Genomic DNA, 15,221 nt, shown 5'->3' on the forward strand with positions numbered 1-15,221 from the left:
TGTAAATCCAGATAACTCTGGCAGCTCATCACTAGGAGATGCTGAAAGCCTGCATCTACACTACTGCATATAAATAACCACATGCAAACACAGCTGTGAAACACAGTTGTGGTCCAAATGTGTCATGTAACACTTTCTAATTGCCTGTTGGGATGGGAAGTGATCTCATAGCCCCTTTATAGAGTCATGATTCTAATCCTTCTACCTGTAAATACATTTACCATGCTCGATACCTAGACTAAAACACGGTTCCTAAACATGGTAAAAAAATAAGTCTTAACATTTTTTTGCAACTGTGAACATGTTTCACACCTGTGTTTGGATAAATTAGATTATTTTTATACTCCAGCGAGGGATATAGAGATTCAAAAGAACAACACCAATGATTTGGGGGAGTCCTCAACAGCCACACCTGTTCTGGAGAGTTTACAATCCTTTTGCACTAGAAGGTAAATTATGTTGTGGTTTGACAGAAAACCATAGTTTTAGCAAGGGGTTCTTTTTGTTTTGTTTTTAAAATTAAAGCAACTTTTCTAGAAACTTCATAGATGGTTTGGATTCATTTGATTACATTTTGTGCTCCAGGTATTTGCATGTCAAAAGAGCACCGGTGATTGCACATGCAAATCAAGGCCAGTTACAGCTCCCTGAGAGTTTGGCTATTAGAATACTCTTCAAGGATTTTCCCTGGATAATAAGTGTTTTCCTTCTATATGTGAGTGAACACTATTGTTCCAGCTCTTGTTTCAGAATCTCCAGTTCTGCGCGTGCTTAGCTCATAATTTTGTGCTAGAATTGAGAATAGTCTTGACCTTTTCATTGTGATTTCTATCTGTTGTTAGAGGAGCAGCTGTAATTTGAGCAGGCAGGGAAGCAGTTGAATATGGTCACTCTTGATATACTTATTTGTTAACATCATAGAGGAATTAAATGACTCAATGCCCCGAGAGGTTATTTGGGCAAAATTGAGGTTACTTTGGAGGTGGCATAATAGCATTTATTATTATAGGATTTAGTTGTCCATTTAGCAATAAACCACCATGTTTGAAAGTGTCAGTTTTTGGGGGGATATGCAGCACATATGGATGTGAATATTTCTAAGTCTATAAAAACATCCTGGCATCATGATGTTGTATCTTCTTCATATGTCCTTCTGTCAATTCTGTCCAGGACATGGATGCATTTCCATCCTCCATAGGAAGATTGTCAGTGTTTTAGGAATTATGGGCCTGTTCTCCATTGATGCACAGGGGATTTGTGACAAGTAACTCCCTTCCTTGACCAAGGGGGTTTTGAGCATTAATTGGTCATGTATGAAATAGACCCCTGGCAGCAAAAGGTACAAAGTAGATTATTTATAGTAAATAGCATTGATTAAGATACCATTTCTTCATCTTGCTCTTCCAGCAGAGAAGGGCTGTATATAGACTCTGGTTATATCTTTGAAAAACACAGAACCAAGCAGTTTCAGCTCTTTCATTTTAATTTTGTTGTTTTTTAGCCTCTTTATCTCACAATTTACCCTGAGAATATTGTGGATGGTCCATAATTGATAGAAGTCACTGCTTCATTGAGTTTTGGTTTCTTATTGTAGAACATCATCTGTTGCATGTTTTTCCAGGTGGGGAGATTGGCCTGACGCCTTGTTTTGACACCCTAACCTTGGTTATCTCTGATGGTGAAGCTGGCATGGATGTGAATGACTGCTGTTATGATGGACTTCTTCCTCCTCCAGTACCACTTCATGATTCCTTTCCAGTATATGACCTTAACATCAGTGTATTTCCAGTGGACAACCAGCCACCATCCATTGCAATTGGTGAAAATCTTCCTCTTTATTTCTAGTCTATTATCTTTTATCCTGAATAACTTGATGTTGGCTAGAGGCTAGATTCTCAATATTTTCTAGCACCAAAAACTGACCAGACAGGAAGATAAACATGCAAAACTTTTAGATCATATCAACCAATTTTTCCATACAGGCATCCTTTTCTGCAGGCACAGTTTGCACCTAGAATTCAATTTCAAGTGCAAATCTGAGTAACTGCCCCTACCTGTTTGACTCAGTATGCAGACCAGGTAGTTAAAGATTCAAGTACTCAGATCTGCCCCCACTTTTCATTCTTGCAAGTGCCTGCAGAAAATTAGGCTGAACCTCAGTCTTTTGAAAATGTACTCCATACGCTTCTGTGTAATAAATAGATAGAATAATAGAAATGGTCCTGAACCAAAAACCCAGATCCAAACATCTCTGAACTTCACAAGAATTCAGAACTGAACTTGGATCCAGATTAGATAACGCAGGGTTGTGCAAAACAAAAATATTGCCATAAATATCTCTCGACTTTACCTATTACTTCTTAGCATGCACTTTACAAACTGGCCTTTTCCATATGAAGGGAGGGGGTAATATTTATAGTACTTCCACTTTATGCTGTTAATTAATGAAGACAAAGATAAGTTGCATTGTACACGTAATTCATTTAATACTTGTGAAGCCAGATTTTCAATTGTTCTTGCAAGGATCAAAAAAACAAATAGTAAAGAAAATAAGTCATCTTGTAGTTGATAGCCTAAATTTAATCTGTCAACAGATTCCGTTGACTTTGATGGGCTTTGGATCAGGCCCATAGTACCTGTCATAAAAATACACTTTCTATGGACGTATCTTTTCTTTTATAATGTCATTTTATAATGCCGTTTACTGTAGTCATCATGTATATGTTCTGTATTGCAAAAGAACTTTAAACATATGTATGGGTAGCTTTGTAATTTGCAGCCTATCACCCAAGCAATGTTCTGGAAATGAAGTATTGTCCCAGCAGGGAAATTAAACACCGATGCATGAAAAATTGTTCATTATGAGCAATTCGTAACAGCTCTCAGGCAATTAATGCTCTGACAAACAGAGGTAACAACTGATCTTGAGCAGCACATAAACCATACTTAATGGCTTATCAGTAAAATTGTTTTGTGATTTCCTCCCCCTGCCCCTCACCCACCTGCTTACATGATGAGAAAGTGGAGTTGATACCATGATTAGAAAACATTTGTACCAGCCTGTTTGTAGTGCAGTTTCCCATCAGCTATTGTGCCAATTTCTTTAGTAAAATACCCCAGTAAGTTGAGTTAAATAATACTCATCATCATATCATTTGTGTCTAGGTGCCATGTTTGTTGTGGATGAGGGTTTCTCAGCTGTCATTACCGCTAACAATTTGTTTGCTACTGACCCCGACACCGCAGCAGATGACTTAGAGTTTGTTTTGGTTTCTCCTCCCCAGTTTGGTTACATTGAAAATATACTACCTTCCCCTGGGTTTGAGAAGAGCAACATTGGTATAAGTATAGGTATGTGTAGACATAATGGCAAGAACACCAATACTGTACATGTTACATGCATGGCTAATGGACTGCCAGGCAGTAGGCTGATGTGTTGTCACGGCAGGTGCATGCTTTAATTTAGTCTTTATTGAGAAGGCAGGTGTACATAAATAAAGAGCACTGAGGCTGGGGGGGATTCAGAGAGAATGTAACCTTGTGAATGTGAAGAATCGGCACTCAGATAAATTAAGCATATTTAGATTTACACATTTGAGCTGCAGTCTGTGTTAGAAATGACAATATATTAACCTATTTTCTCTACGCTGTCACTTCACATTTCTTCTGTACTCCCTCCTTCCACACACACACTTCTGTTTTTCATTAGTAAAGTACTATAGGCAAGATTTTTAAAAACGGATGCCTCCAGATAGGCTCTAAGCCTACATTTTCAAAAATGACTAGTGATTTTGGTTGCCTCGATTTTTTTTTGGGGGTGTCCATCTTCAGACACTTTAAAGGAGCCTAATTTTCAGAGCACGAGTGTGGTGCACTTTCTGAAAGTCAGGGCTCTTACTGGTGTTTCAGATTGGGCACCCCCAAATCACTAGTCACTCTTGAAAATGTAGATAGGTAGGATTTTCACAAGGCTCTAAGTGACTGAGTGGCACAAGTCCCAATGACTTCCAGTGTTTTTTGTGCTCCTCAGTCATTTAGGTACTTCAGAAAATCCCACCAAAGTCCCTATTTAGGCAAACCTTTTCCTATCTACTTACTTGCATTTACTCGTTTAGGGCTAGATTGTGCAAACCACACATCTTCCATAGTGAGGGGTGGTGTAGAGCTGCAGTATTCCAGAAGGAGTATCATGTGAGGCATTTGGTCTCAGGAAGATAGAGTGCTTCTTGGAGCTCCCCAGTGTATGGGGGGCAGGAGGGGTGAAGCATGTGCCCTGCTACATCCTTTCACAGGATGCAATATACTCCCTCCATGGGTATGTCTATACAGCCCGCAACAGCAAACCTCCGAGTTTGGGCCAACAGACTTGGGGTAATGCGGCTCACACTAGTGCTCTAAAAATAGCTATGTAGACAGTGCCTTGAAGTTGCAGCTTGGTTGCTGAAGCCTATGGAGGGGGGTGGGCTTCAGAGCCCAACCTCCAGTCCAAGCCACAACTTGAAAGCATTGTCTAGATCAGTGGTTCTCAACCAGGGGTATGGGTTCCCGTGGGGATTTCCAGGGGGTTCATCGCCTCATCTAGATGTTTACCTAGTTTTACAACAGGCTAGTGCAGTCAGTACAAACTAAAATTTCATACACGGAATGACTTGTTTATACTGCTCGATATACTCTACAGTGAAATGTAAGTACAATATTTATATTCTAATTGATTTATAATATGGTTAAAATGAGAAAGTAAACAATTTTTCAGTAATAGTGTGCGGTGACACTTGTATTTTTATGTGTGATTTTGTAAGCGAGTGATTTTCAAGTGAGGAGAAACTTGGGGGTATGCAAGGCAAATCATACTCCTGAAAGGGGTACAGAAGTCTGGAAAGGTAAAGATCCACTGTCAACCCAAGCTGGGATGCTCACTTTCCTGGGCTATGTAGACATACCTTGTGTGGCTAGCTAGCAGAGCTGGCTTGTGATTGGCAGGAAAGCAGCCATGGCTCTTCCTTCCCCCTCCCCATATTCCCTTTGGGCACTAATGTATCCCAGACAAATAAAGAAGCAACAGTCCCTGTGCTACCTTGAGCATCAACTCACCCTTAATACATGCTGCACAAAGAGTTGAGGAGCGGCTTTTTATTTCTGTCACTCCACTCCACCCTCATATAAGGGCCAGGCAGACTTTGACTCTAAATGAAAAAGAAATCTACACAAGAGTTAAGAAACTGTGATGTAGATCTGTTCCTGCCTTGTCCAATTTACCTAAGCCACTTCCTACATTGGACTGATCATAAGCAGATTTGATTGGTTTGGGAGGGCCACTCTTGGCTTACATCTACAACTGCAGTGTAAGAAGCAGCAAGACGCTGTTCACAGTGATGTGAGATTACCTCTGTTGGGAAAAGTCTGAATTTCTTTTTGCTCCAAGCCTCCTGAGCTATGTTGGATTTGAAAGAAATTGAACATGACAGGTCAAATTCATTCCTGATGTAACTTCACCTTGAGATCGGAGAATTAACATTTCTCCAGGTGCTCTTTAGGCTTGGTCTACATTTAAAAGTTAGGTCAACATAGCTACGTCGGTCAAGGGTGTGAAAAAACCCCACTCTTGTCTGACATAAATATGCTGACCTAACCCCCCAGTGTAAACACAGCTATGTCAACAGAAGAATGCTTCCATCAACATATACCTAACTGCATTTGGAGAACTGGTGTTCCCATACTGATAGAAAAAATCCTTCCTGTGTCTACATTATGGAATTATGCCGGTGTAGTTACACAAATATAATTATGCCAGTATAGTCCCTCTATAGTGTAGACACAAACTTGGTGTGTTTTATTTAGGGTCCATATTCCCTTGCTTCCTCAGCATTAAGTCTGCTTAAAGATATGTAAAACCCAAATTATTTGAACCTGGAATGAGCATGGATTTACAAGTGTTTAATGGGTTACAGTGTTTGTTGAAAGGGAATCAGAATAAATGTGTTAATTTGTCATCTCTTTGAATTCTCAAGCTTCGTTTCAGCTGAAACACCTGAAAGCCTTGCATATAAATTATGTGCAGTCCAGGCATGTGAGGACAGAACCAACTTCAGACCAGTTTATGATTTATGTCACTGATGGGAAGCATCATTCAGTGGAGACCCCATTTTATGTCCTGATCAACCCAACAAATGATGAAGTCCCAGAATTCGTAGCAAGGAACATAACTGTAAGGAAGGATACGAAATACTAGATATCTAATGACTTTCTATGCCAGAAAATATATAGCCAGTGGCTCCTTTTTAATATACATATTAGCATCTTTCTGAAACCTATCCCCTTCTTTTGGTCTGCTGAGTGGAATTCAGCCCTGTGCAGGGAAACACAAGGCCTATTCAACACATAAGTCTCATATCAGCCCTTAAAATAAGGTGTTAATGTTGCACGGGCCTTGTGCTGGTGCTCTGCACAAGAGTGAATTTCACCAATTACCAACTTTAGTAGTGTTTTAACTAATTACGTGAGCAGACTTGATTTATTGTAATGTCTATGTATATTTATCTAACCTCTTGTATGTACATGTTTTTGTATATACACACATAGATGTAGCTCCAATATTTTTCAAGACCCCAAAACTCAGCATGGCCAGAGCTAAAAGCCACTTCACTGATGATTTGAATGATTCTCAGTTTCCTTTACAATACTCTGGTAAAAGAAATTGTCATGGTAAAAAAAGAACTTTCCTGTTGACCAAAAAAAAAGGGGGGGGGGAGGGAGGAAGCAAAATATTATTACCTTGGAAACATAGAATGAAATCCCAGCCCCTGTTGCCATTGACTTCAATAGAGTCAGTATTTCACCTGTCATCAATCCCAAAGAACTGATGTGCAATTGTGTATATGTGCAATGTTTTACAATATTAATTTTTTTCAAACTGTGTGGATCTGCCATGTAGCTGCCTCTTAATGTATGTAAGAGTGGTTATGGTCATAAGCATGACCATGTAAAAAGGGCATCTTCTTATTCATTACTGGCCAGATTCTCAGCTTGACCCCAGGAGAGAGAAGAGAATCAGGGAGCTGGTTTCTTGTGTTTTGTTGATCTATAAGGGGCAGTTCCTGCAAATACTTACTGCTGAGCATAACAACATTTACTACTGCGAATAGTCCCATTGACTTCAGTAAGGCTGCCATAGTAGTAAGCACTATGCTGGTAAGTAAGTAAGAGCTCAAAGAATCAGACTTTTAAACAATAAAAGAATCTTTGCTAAGGAGGTGGAGGGTTGTTTTTTTTCCTTTTGGTTTCAGAGGCACCTCTGTTGAATTGTGGGAGGGACCTAGCTGCTCTCTGAGAGGGAAGAGGATTCTATTTCTGAAAGAAAGAGAGAAAGAAACTACTCTTTCTACAGAAAAATCATGGTTATTGTTGCTTTGTTTTGTTTTGCTGCTCAGGTGCAGGAGGGCCAAATGAAAGAACTGGATCCCTCTGTAATCAATGTGATTGATCTGGATGTACCTCAAGATCATTTGATGTTTACCGTTGTCCAGCAACCCCAGCATGGATTCCTCATTAATGGAGTTTATGGCAATGATATTATGAGTTACAAACGATTCATTAACAGTCACTACAATCAGGAACGTCCTGTGCATGACTTTTCCATGGAGCTTCTTAAGAATGGTAAATGCAGCATTTCTTTTGCATCAGTCCTTTTGTTCCTTTAAAAATTCATACCAGACAAAGTGGCCTTGTAAGAAACATTCATCACTTATTCACCTGGCCTAGCTATAGTTTCATAGGAAAATTTAAGAATAGCAAATTAAATCTAAGTGGCATTTTCTAAGTTCAACATTTTTAATCCCTTGGGAATCTCTCAAGAAATTCATTCTGGGAAGCCTACAGCTCAAGTTTCCTGTAAGGACAATACTACAGTTTTCTAACCCTTAGTGAAGATCATCTGCTTTGGAAAATGAAAGGTCTAAAATATGCTAGCCAGTATGTTTTAATTAACACTTTTTAATGCCACTTAGTATCTACTCTGGGTCATTTTTAAGAATGTTATGTAGTCATGGGTAGAAAATTGCTCTACGTGATAGAGGTAGGAGATGGGGCTCTATTGTTAACCATGACCAGCTAATTGAAACCTGTTTGTCTACTCTGATATTCTGGAGAACAATGAAGTAATTAACATGATTTCAATAGATTTACACTTATATAACTCAAGATTAGAATTTGGGCCTCAGAGCACTGAGGACAAATATATTCTCCCTCTGTTTTTATAAGGTCACCCATCACCACTGTATCTGATCTCCTTCCCCAAAAAGTAGACACAAAAATATCAGGTACTCATCCTACATTCCTCAGTCTTTCCTAGTCATTCAGTCTTTCCTAGTCACCCCATCTCAGTTGTGTGACCCCTCCTCTCTCTCTTTCTAGAGACCTTATCACTTCAGTACCCTTCCACTAAAGTTCCACTGCAAAGAACTGCAGTATGACCTCTCTATCTTCCTTTGTCTAGCCACCTGCTGGCCACTCTAGCCTGTGCCGTTCTGGTGGATAATCTGGGCAGGGGCGGCTCTAGGCACCAGCAAAACAAGCTGTTGCCTAGGGCGCAAAAATGGCGGCGCCCTGCCGGGGGGAGGGGGGGGAGGCTGGGCCGGCCGGATGCGCCGCCCCTGCGGCCGGAGGTCCACCGGGGACCTGCGGACCTGACACTGGACATGCCGCAGGAGGGGGGGGGCACCGGCTCCGCCCGCTCGCTCCTCGCGCGCGGCTGCGCAGGGTCAGCTGGAGCCGACCGCCGCACCCGCGCCGCCAGCGCCAGTGCCGCTGCGCAGGGCTCTGGGGGGCGCCTGCCCGCCTGCCCCCCTGCGGCCGCGGGGCGGGAGGAGCTCAAGCGGAGCGGAGGAGGGACCGCGCAGGGCAGGGCAAGGGCGCGCACGCGCGCCAATCTGGGAACCAGCTTTGGGACAGTTGTTCAGATGTGGACTAGCAAATGTCATGGTCCTAGTCCTGTTCCCCTTGTACATTAATTCAAACATTTGACTTAAACAACCAGATCTTCAGTGTTAGCCACTGAGGAATGGACAGCTGTGCATGGGTTAAATCATGGACCTACATGTGAAATGGATATGGTATAGGGAAAAACAGCTAATTCAATTAAGTGAAAATAATCTGGATTTAACAAGTAACTTTATGGAGTCATGTTTTGTTTGGCTTTTTAAATGCACTAGATAAATTTTGCTCATTTAAATCCTTGTAATCCTTTTGACAATGTGTAAATGAGACTGAAATACAAAAAATGACAACAATGACAGGTCTCATTTTTCTCTAAGAAAATATGATGACATTTTATTATTTTTAAAACCATTTTTTTACATCAATGTAAAAAAAAACTTCATGGAAGTTGGACCTATTGCAGTGATAATGACATAAATATGTTTACTCTATCCATTATGCTTATTTCTCCATTGTTCTAGTTAGAGAGGAAATAGCCCAGATCATTTACTTTTTTTAATTACTTCTCCAAAGTTTAAGTAATCACATGTGGGGTTTGATTATCATTCATTTGCATTATGATGGCACCTAGAGGTGTGACTGAGATCAAGTCCCCATTGTGCTAGGCACTGCACAAACATGACAGTCCCTGTCCTACAGAACAGTCTAAGTGGACAAGACAGAGTAAGGGTAGGAGAAAGGAAGTAGATTATTGTGCCTTTTCAGATTGGGAAATGAGGTACAGAGAGATTAAATAACTTGCCCAATGTCACACAGAAAGTCTGTGTCATAGCTAGGAACTGAAGCCAGAGCTCCTGAATCCCCCATCCACTGTCTCAGTCACAACACCAGTCTTCCTCCCTAAAGATCCTTCCTCCCTACAGATCAGTTAAGACACAGAGGAGTGAGCTCTGACCATTTTATCCCCCAGTCAAGTAGAAATTTTAAATTGGAGTGGATGGGACTGGATGGAAAAGTTTTTACCTTTTCAGAACACAGATAGTTTGGAAAAGAGTTTCATTCTTTTAACAAGTCATGCTGCTCTCTTCGAGTTGCTGGTGTACTGATAGATTAATGAACAGCTGCTGCTTACATGGCTTGTCCTCTGCTAGCTGAAACAAACTGGCTGTGACCAGAAGACATGGTGGGTTGGGGAGAGGGGGAGGATGATGGAGGCAGAGGGACATGTCGTGAAAGAGATTTTGAAGGAGACAGATTTTATTTTTTCTCTTTTTTTCCCCCTCTCCCCAGGAATGAGGCTGGTGTACATGCATGATGACTCTGAAAACCTCACTGATGGTTTTACACTCCAGCTGTCAGATGGGAAACATAAAGTCCTCAGAACCATTCTGGTAAAGGTCATCCCAGTTAATGACGAGAAGCCAATGCTGAGCAAGTAAGCCACATGTTCCTATTCCAAATTGTGGGATGTGTTCAACAGTGATCAAAACAGCAAAATTGTGATTAATAGAGCTATTCTGACATAAATAGCCATAGACTAACGCCAGCAGAGATGTTCCTTCATGTGCCACCATAGGACTGTTTAACAAGGGCATTCCCAATAAAGATCACCGTTGACAACAAAATGCCTAAATCACAAAGTTTATTATTAAATAAAAAACCAACATGAAAAGAAACAGCTGTTGTGATCTATATTTAGACACATTCATTTTTGTCTGCTAGACCTTAGTTAAAATATTATTTAAAAGCAACCCTGATCTTTGTACTCCCTCTGCTGGCCAATACATACAGTGGGATTTACTTTAGCTATCCAGCTATCTGTTTCTCCTGGACATTGGTGACATGTTGCTATGGTATATATCAGCTAACACTGTGAAAATAGCCTAGGATTTGGGGATTGAGAGAGAACCCATTCCCTGTGATCTGAGATCACCCCATGCCACTAAAAGGCTCTGTAAAGTTACAGAGTAAGCTCTGAACATTCATAGTAGATTTTGTTTTTTTAAAATATTCTCTCTCGATCATCATTCATCTTCCAGTCAAGGGATGAGTTAACTTCCTTCCCTCTCATCAAAACTGTGATTTACAAATTAATTAAACTCAAGATGATGCTATATGGAGGAACACATATGACTGATGTTTCACTCTGACTCCTGATCTTTTAGAAGTAACTGCTGCAGTTGCATTTAAAGCTAATATGATCTGTTTTTAATTTGACTAGGAGATTGAGGGAAGCTTTCCACTGACATGATTTAATAGGTAGCAGGTTTAAAACAAAAAAAAGGAAGTATTTTTTTTCACACAACACAGTCAACCTGTGGAACTCTTTGCCAGGGGTTGTTGTGAAGGCCAAGACTATAACAGGGTTCAAAAAAGAACTAGATAATTTCATGGAGGATAGGTCCATCAATGGCTATTAGCCAGGATGGGCAGGGATGGTGCCCCTAGCCTCTGTTTGCCAGAAGCTGGGAATGGATAACAGGGGATGGATCATTTGATGATAACCTGTCTGTTCATTCCCTCTGGGGCACCTGGCATTGGCCACTGTCAGAAGACAGGATACTGGGCTAGATGGACCTTTGGTCTGACCCAGTATGGCCATTCTTATGTTCTTATGATCTCTCTGTGAAAAGTTCCATCCTTTAACTGCTGATGGTTATTGGAAACAATATTTTTTAAACTGCTAGAACTCCTTGCTAAATGCAGAGGCATAGATTTTAAGAATGTGTATCTTCATCAACCCAGACAAAAATAAGGAATACAAAAGTTAATTTTACAATTACATGATCGCAAAGAGATATATAGTACACATGAGCAAGAGTAGTGACCATAGCTCAGAATGCAGGGTACAGTTTACATATTAATAAAATGAAATGATGTAATCATAATTACTGATCAAATATACCTTGATATTTTTCTTGTTTGGATAAAGTTCAGTACATCATTCCCCACTCTTTCTCTTTGGAGTGACGTATGGAGGTGACTGCAGATAAGTGTATTTCGCCTTCTGTGCCCAGATGAACCCAGAAACTGTGTTGCTGCCTTGACAGGCAATGATTAGATCTTATAATTAGTCAGCCCCAGTGGGGAATCCTACTCACCCTTTGATTTGGGATCGCCTTTCCTTCCCACTTTAGTCCCATTCTCCAATAGCCTGCACATGCCATGCAGTTGGAAAAGTAAGCAGACTTGAAAAGAACCGACAGGTTGTTCCTGATCTAGCCGTTTGATGTTTCTGAATCACTATGAGTACTGCACAATCACCTTTGCACCTTCTTCCATTTAGCCCTGCTGTGTGGAACATCTTCCCCGAATGTAAAGCCACTACATTTATCCCCGCCCCCCAAATCCCCTCTTCTACTCTGATACCAGAAAGAATTAGCCAACTAATTCTGACTAGGTAGATGAAGAGTTAGAGTCAGATGACATTTAGTATTTTTTTAAATGTACCTATAGTAGCTCTGTGGGTTTTTTTAACCCATCTTTTAATCCCTTTGTATGGTGCTTGTCTTCTTAGATTGTAGGCTCTTTGGGGCAGAGGCTGTGTTTTACCTTACCGCTGGTTGGTGCCTAGTACATAGTTAATGCTACTGGTATACAAGTAATAAATAATAACAATAGTAAAATTATATGAAGAGAGAGCTGCTTAGAGGCAGGTACTAGCTGAAGGGAGGGAATCAGAGAGAGAGAGACTGAGAATTAGGCTAGAGTAAGTCTCTGGAGGAATTTAAAACCATTTTGGGATTTCCATCCTACCTGACTCTGTATTTTCTTGTGCAATGGCAGCCACAGACACCAATGAGCAAAAGGCTATAAGCAAAACCTTACAGTGATTTGATCCTGGAGGGCCAATGGAAAGTCTGAGGAGGGAAGCATAGGCAACCAGCAGAATGGGCCTCTGCTCCTCGTGTTAGCTCTTTCTCAGGGCTCAGCTAGCCAATGATTGAACAGCCAATGAATTAAGACCCCTAAAGGGTCAATGGCGCACCTATTGGTATGTCCTGTAATAGCATCATGGCCACCTTGTTCATATTGCCCCTCCAAGGCAACCCAGATAATGACTACGGAGGGAGGCAGAGAGAATTGATTCCTGTTGTTAGATCCAGAGTTGCTTCAGATCTGTTTCATTGGTATTGCTTTTCACTGTTGTTATGAGAAATCAATCTTCTCTGCTTGCTGTTGTGCAGATATATGTGTTCTCCTTTAGTCATTCTGCAGTTATTATTCCTGTCAGCTTCTGGGTAATCCATTTCCTGGCAGTAGTATTACTTATTGGAAAGGTTACTTTTCTGTTTTCACATCAGTGCATGAGGTTTTTCTTTTTATCAGGAAGGATGAGATAGAGGTGAACATGGGTGAAACCCGAATAATTTCTAGTGCTGTTCTGTCAGCCGAAGATAAAGACACCCCCAGGGAGAGAATTTACTATTTATTTGAAAGAATTCCAGAAAATGGGCAGCTTCAGCTCAAGGTTAGTCTTTGTACTTTAACAAAAAGCAAGCAAGCAAACAGCTCTCTCTTGTTAAACAAAAAGAAGCTGATTCTCTTTTTATCCTGAATGTCTTTCATGTTTTGAAATACACTGCTGTGACGAACTGACTTGTGCAGCTGAACCATGCAAAATACTGAATCAGAGGTTTTGATACAGAGGATGGGGTGAAGGGGAAGTTAAAACCATGGCAGGATCTTCATGGGATGATGGTGGAGATCCTAGAGGGGAAGAAACCCAATGGGAGGAGGAAGAGAGAGAAGAGCTAGACCAAATGGGGGGAAAGACCAACCCCAGGGACAGAGGATGGGAGATATTTTAGGGACCAGGAAGAGAGTGGAAGGAGACCCCACAGATGAGACACTCCACAGTGGTGCAGGAGAGAACCTATCAGTGAGAGAAGAAGAAAGTAGATAGAGGGAGAAAGAGAAAGGGAAGGTCATAAAATAAGTGTTAATGAGAGAGGAAGAGACACTGAAAAAATAGGAATAGAAACAGGAGGGAAGAAAAGTATTGACCGAAGATGAGCAATCAGAACAAAAAGCAAGGCAGACATACTAACCTTTTCTTTGTTATTTGTTATGTAGAAAATTGGCTATTGTATTCCAGGTAGCGTGATTCTGTGAAACAAGTGGGGCTTGGTTCTGAATGACGGTGTTGGAAATGGGAGCCTTGTGCCCCATACATCAGGGAGGGAAATAAGTTGCTAGGTAGATTCTGGCTTCTCCTAATATTTTATATAGGTTTGTGTGCATGTCTAACAAGAAATATATGAGTGTGTCTGAAGCCTGTGGTTCTGGTGTGTTGTGCTTATTGGTATTTTAACATTATTTGCTCCAGCAACAGCATGTTACTCTGGGACACAACTCCTGCTCAATACCACGTATTCAGATTTTGGTTGATTTAGCGTATTTGTTGTTAAAGACCTTGAAATCTTCTACAAAGCAGGATATTGCACCTGACATTGCAATTTTTTTCAGGGAAGGACCCCATGGCTCCCTAATTCTCCCTGCTTCCCTCTAGCTCCCCATAGGCTCCTCACTTATGCCTGGCTAGCTTTGGGCCTGAGCAGAACTAGGAGTAATGGCATGAAATGGAAAACGTAGGCTGAATATGAGGAAACACTTCCGAGCAGTGAGCTCTGTTAGGTTCTTAGCATCCGCTTTTCCCCCAGCTCTTCTGGCTGCTTGGCTACAAAGCTCCTGCCAGCTACTGCCCCTGAAACCACCTATTAGGAAGGAGGTCCAAAGTGTGAAAGGGGAATATAGGTAGGCTATCACTGGCAAGGGTGTAAATAACTGAGCAATATCTACTAACTGAGCAAAATTAACTTGGGAAAACTTACGGAATACTGTCAGGTTGCTGACAGATTTTTATTCTTTCTAGGTAGGTAGGGACTGGGTGATGCTCCAAACTGAAATGAAGTGCACCCAGGAGGAAATAGATATGAACCTTGTGAGATATGTGCATACAGGCGCTATGGGGTCCAGGAACCAAGACAGCTTCACATTTCATCTGTGGGATGGGGACAACAAATCCCCAGCACTGGACTTCTACATAACTATCAAGGATATGGAAAAAGGTAAAGATCTGGGTAATTTTGCATTCTACCATGACTAATTCTTATACCAGGACAATCAGAAATTTTTTTTATTGCCATTTATGATCCACTCTTAGGCCTTAACCCTTTAATGGGCAGGGTCCAATTATCTTCAGTGGGGCTCCAAGCCTGCAGTAGCATCTGCTTGCATTGAACTCATTGTGGGATTGGGTCTTTTAGAATTATTTTTGAAGAAGGCTT

The 15,221-nt window shown here is 41.0% G+C and overlaps 1 protein-coding gene across 6 annotated transcripts in view; it reads left to right on the forward strand.

Annotated features, from left to right (window-relative positions):
- FREM1 (FRAS1 related extracellular matrix 1) overlaps positions 1-15,221 on the forward strand; it is a 102,902-nt gene that overhangs the window by 46,085 nt on the left and 41,596 nt on the right. For 5 of the 6 annotated variants that reach the window (XM_039545102.1, XM_039545100.1, XM_039545101.1 and 2 more), the window contains 7 exons: positions 1,622-1,819; positions 3,166-3,351; positions 6,009-6,205; positions 7,428-7,653; positions 10,222-10,366; positions 13,261-13,402; positions 14,807-15,002. In XM_039545102.1, coding sequence (XP_039401036.1) covers positions 1,622-1,819; positions 3,166-3,351; positions 6,009-6,205; positions 7,428-7,653; positions 10,222-10,366; positions 13,261-13,402; positions 14,807-15,002 — 1,290 coding nt within the window. Of the gene's footprint in view, positions 1-1,621; positions 1,820-3,165; positions 3,352-6,008; positions 6,206-7,427; positions 7,654-10,221; positions 10,367-13,260; positions 13,403-14,806; positions 15,003-15,221 lie in introns of those variants that run through there. The other variant, XR_005600612.1, reaches the window with a different exon arrangement.

The sequence above is a fragment of the Mauremys reevesii genome, linkage group 6, assembly GCF_016161935.1.
Source record: "Mauremys reevesii isolate NIE-2019 linkage group 6, ASM1616193v1, whole genome shotgun sequence".
Classification (NCBI taxonomy): domain Eukaryota; kingdom Metazoa; phylum Chordata; order Testudines; family Geoemydidae; genus Mauremys; species Mauremys reevesii.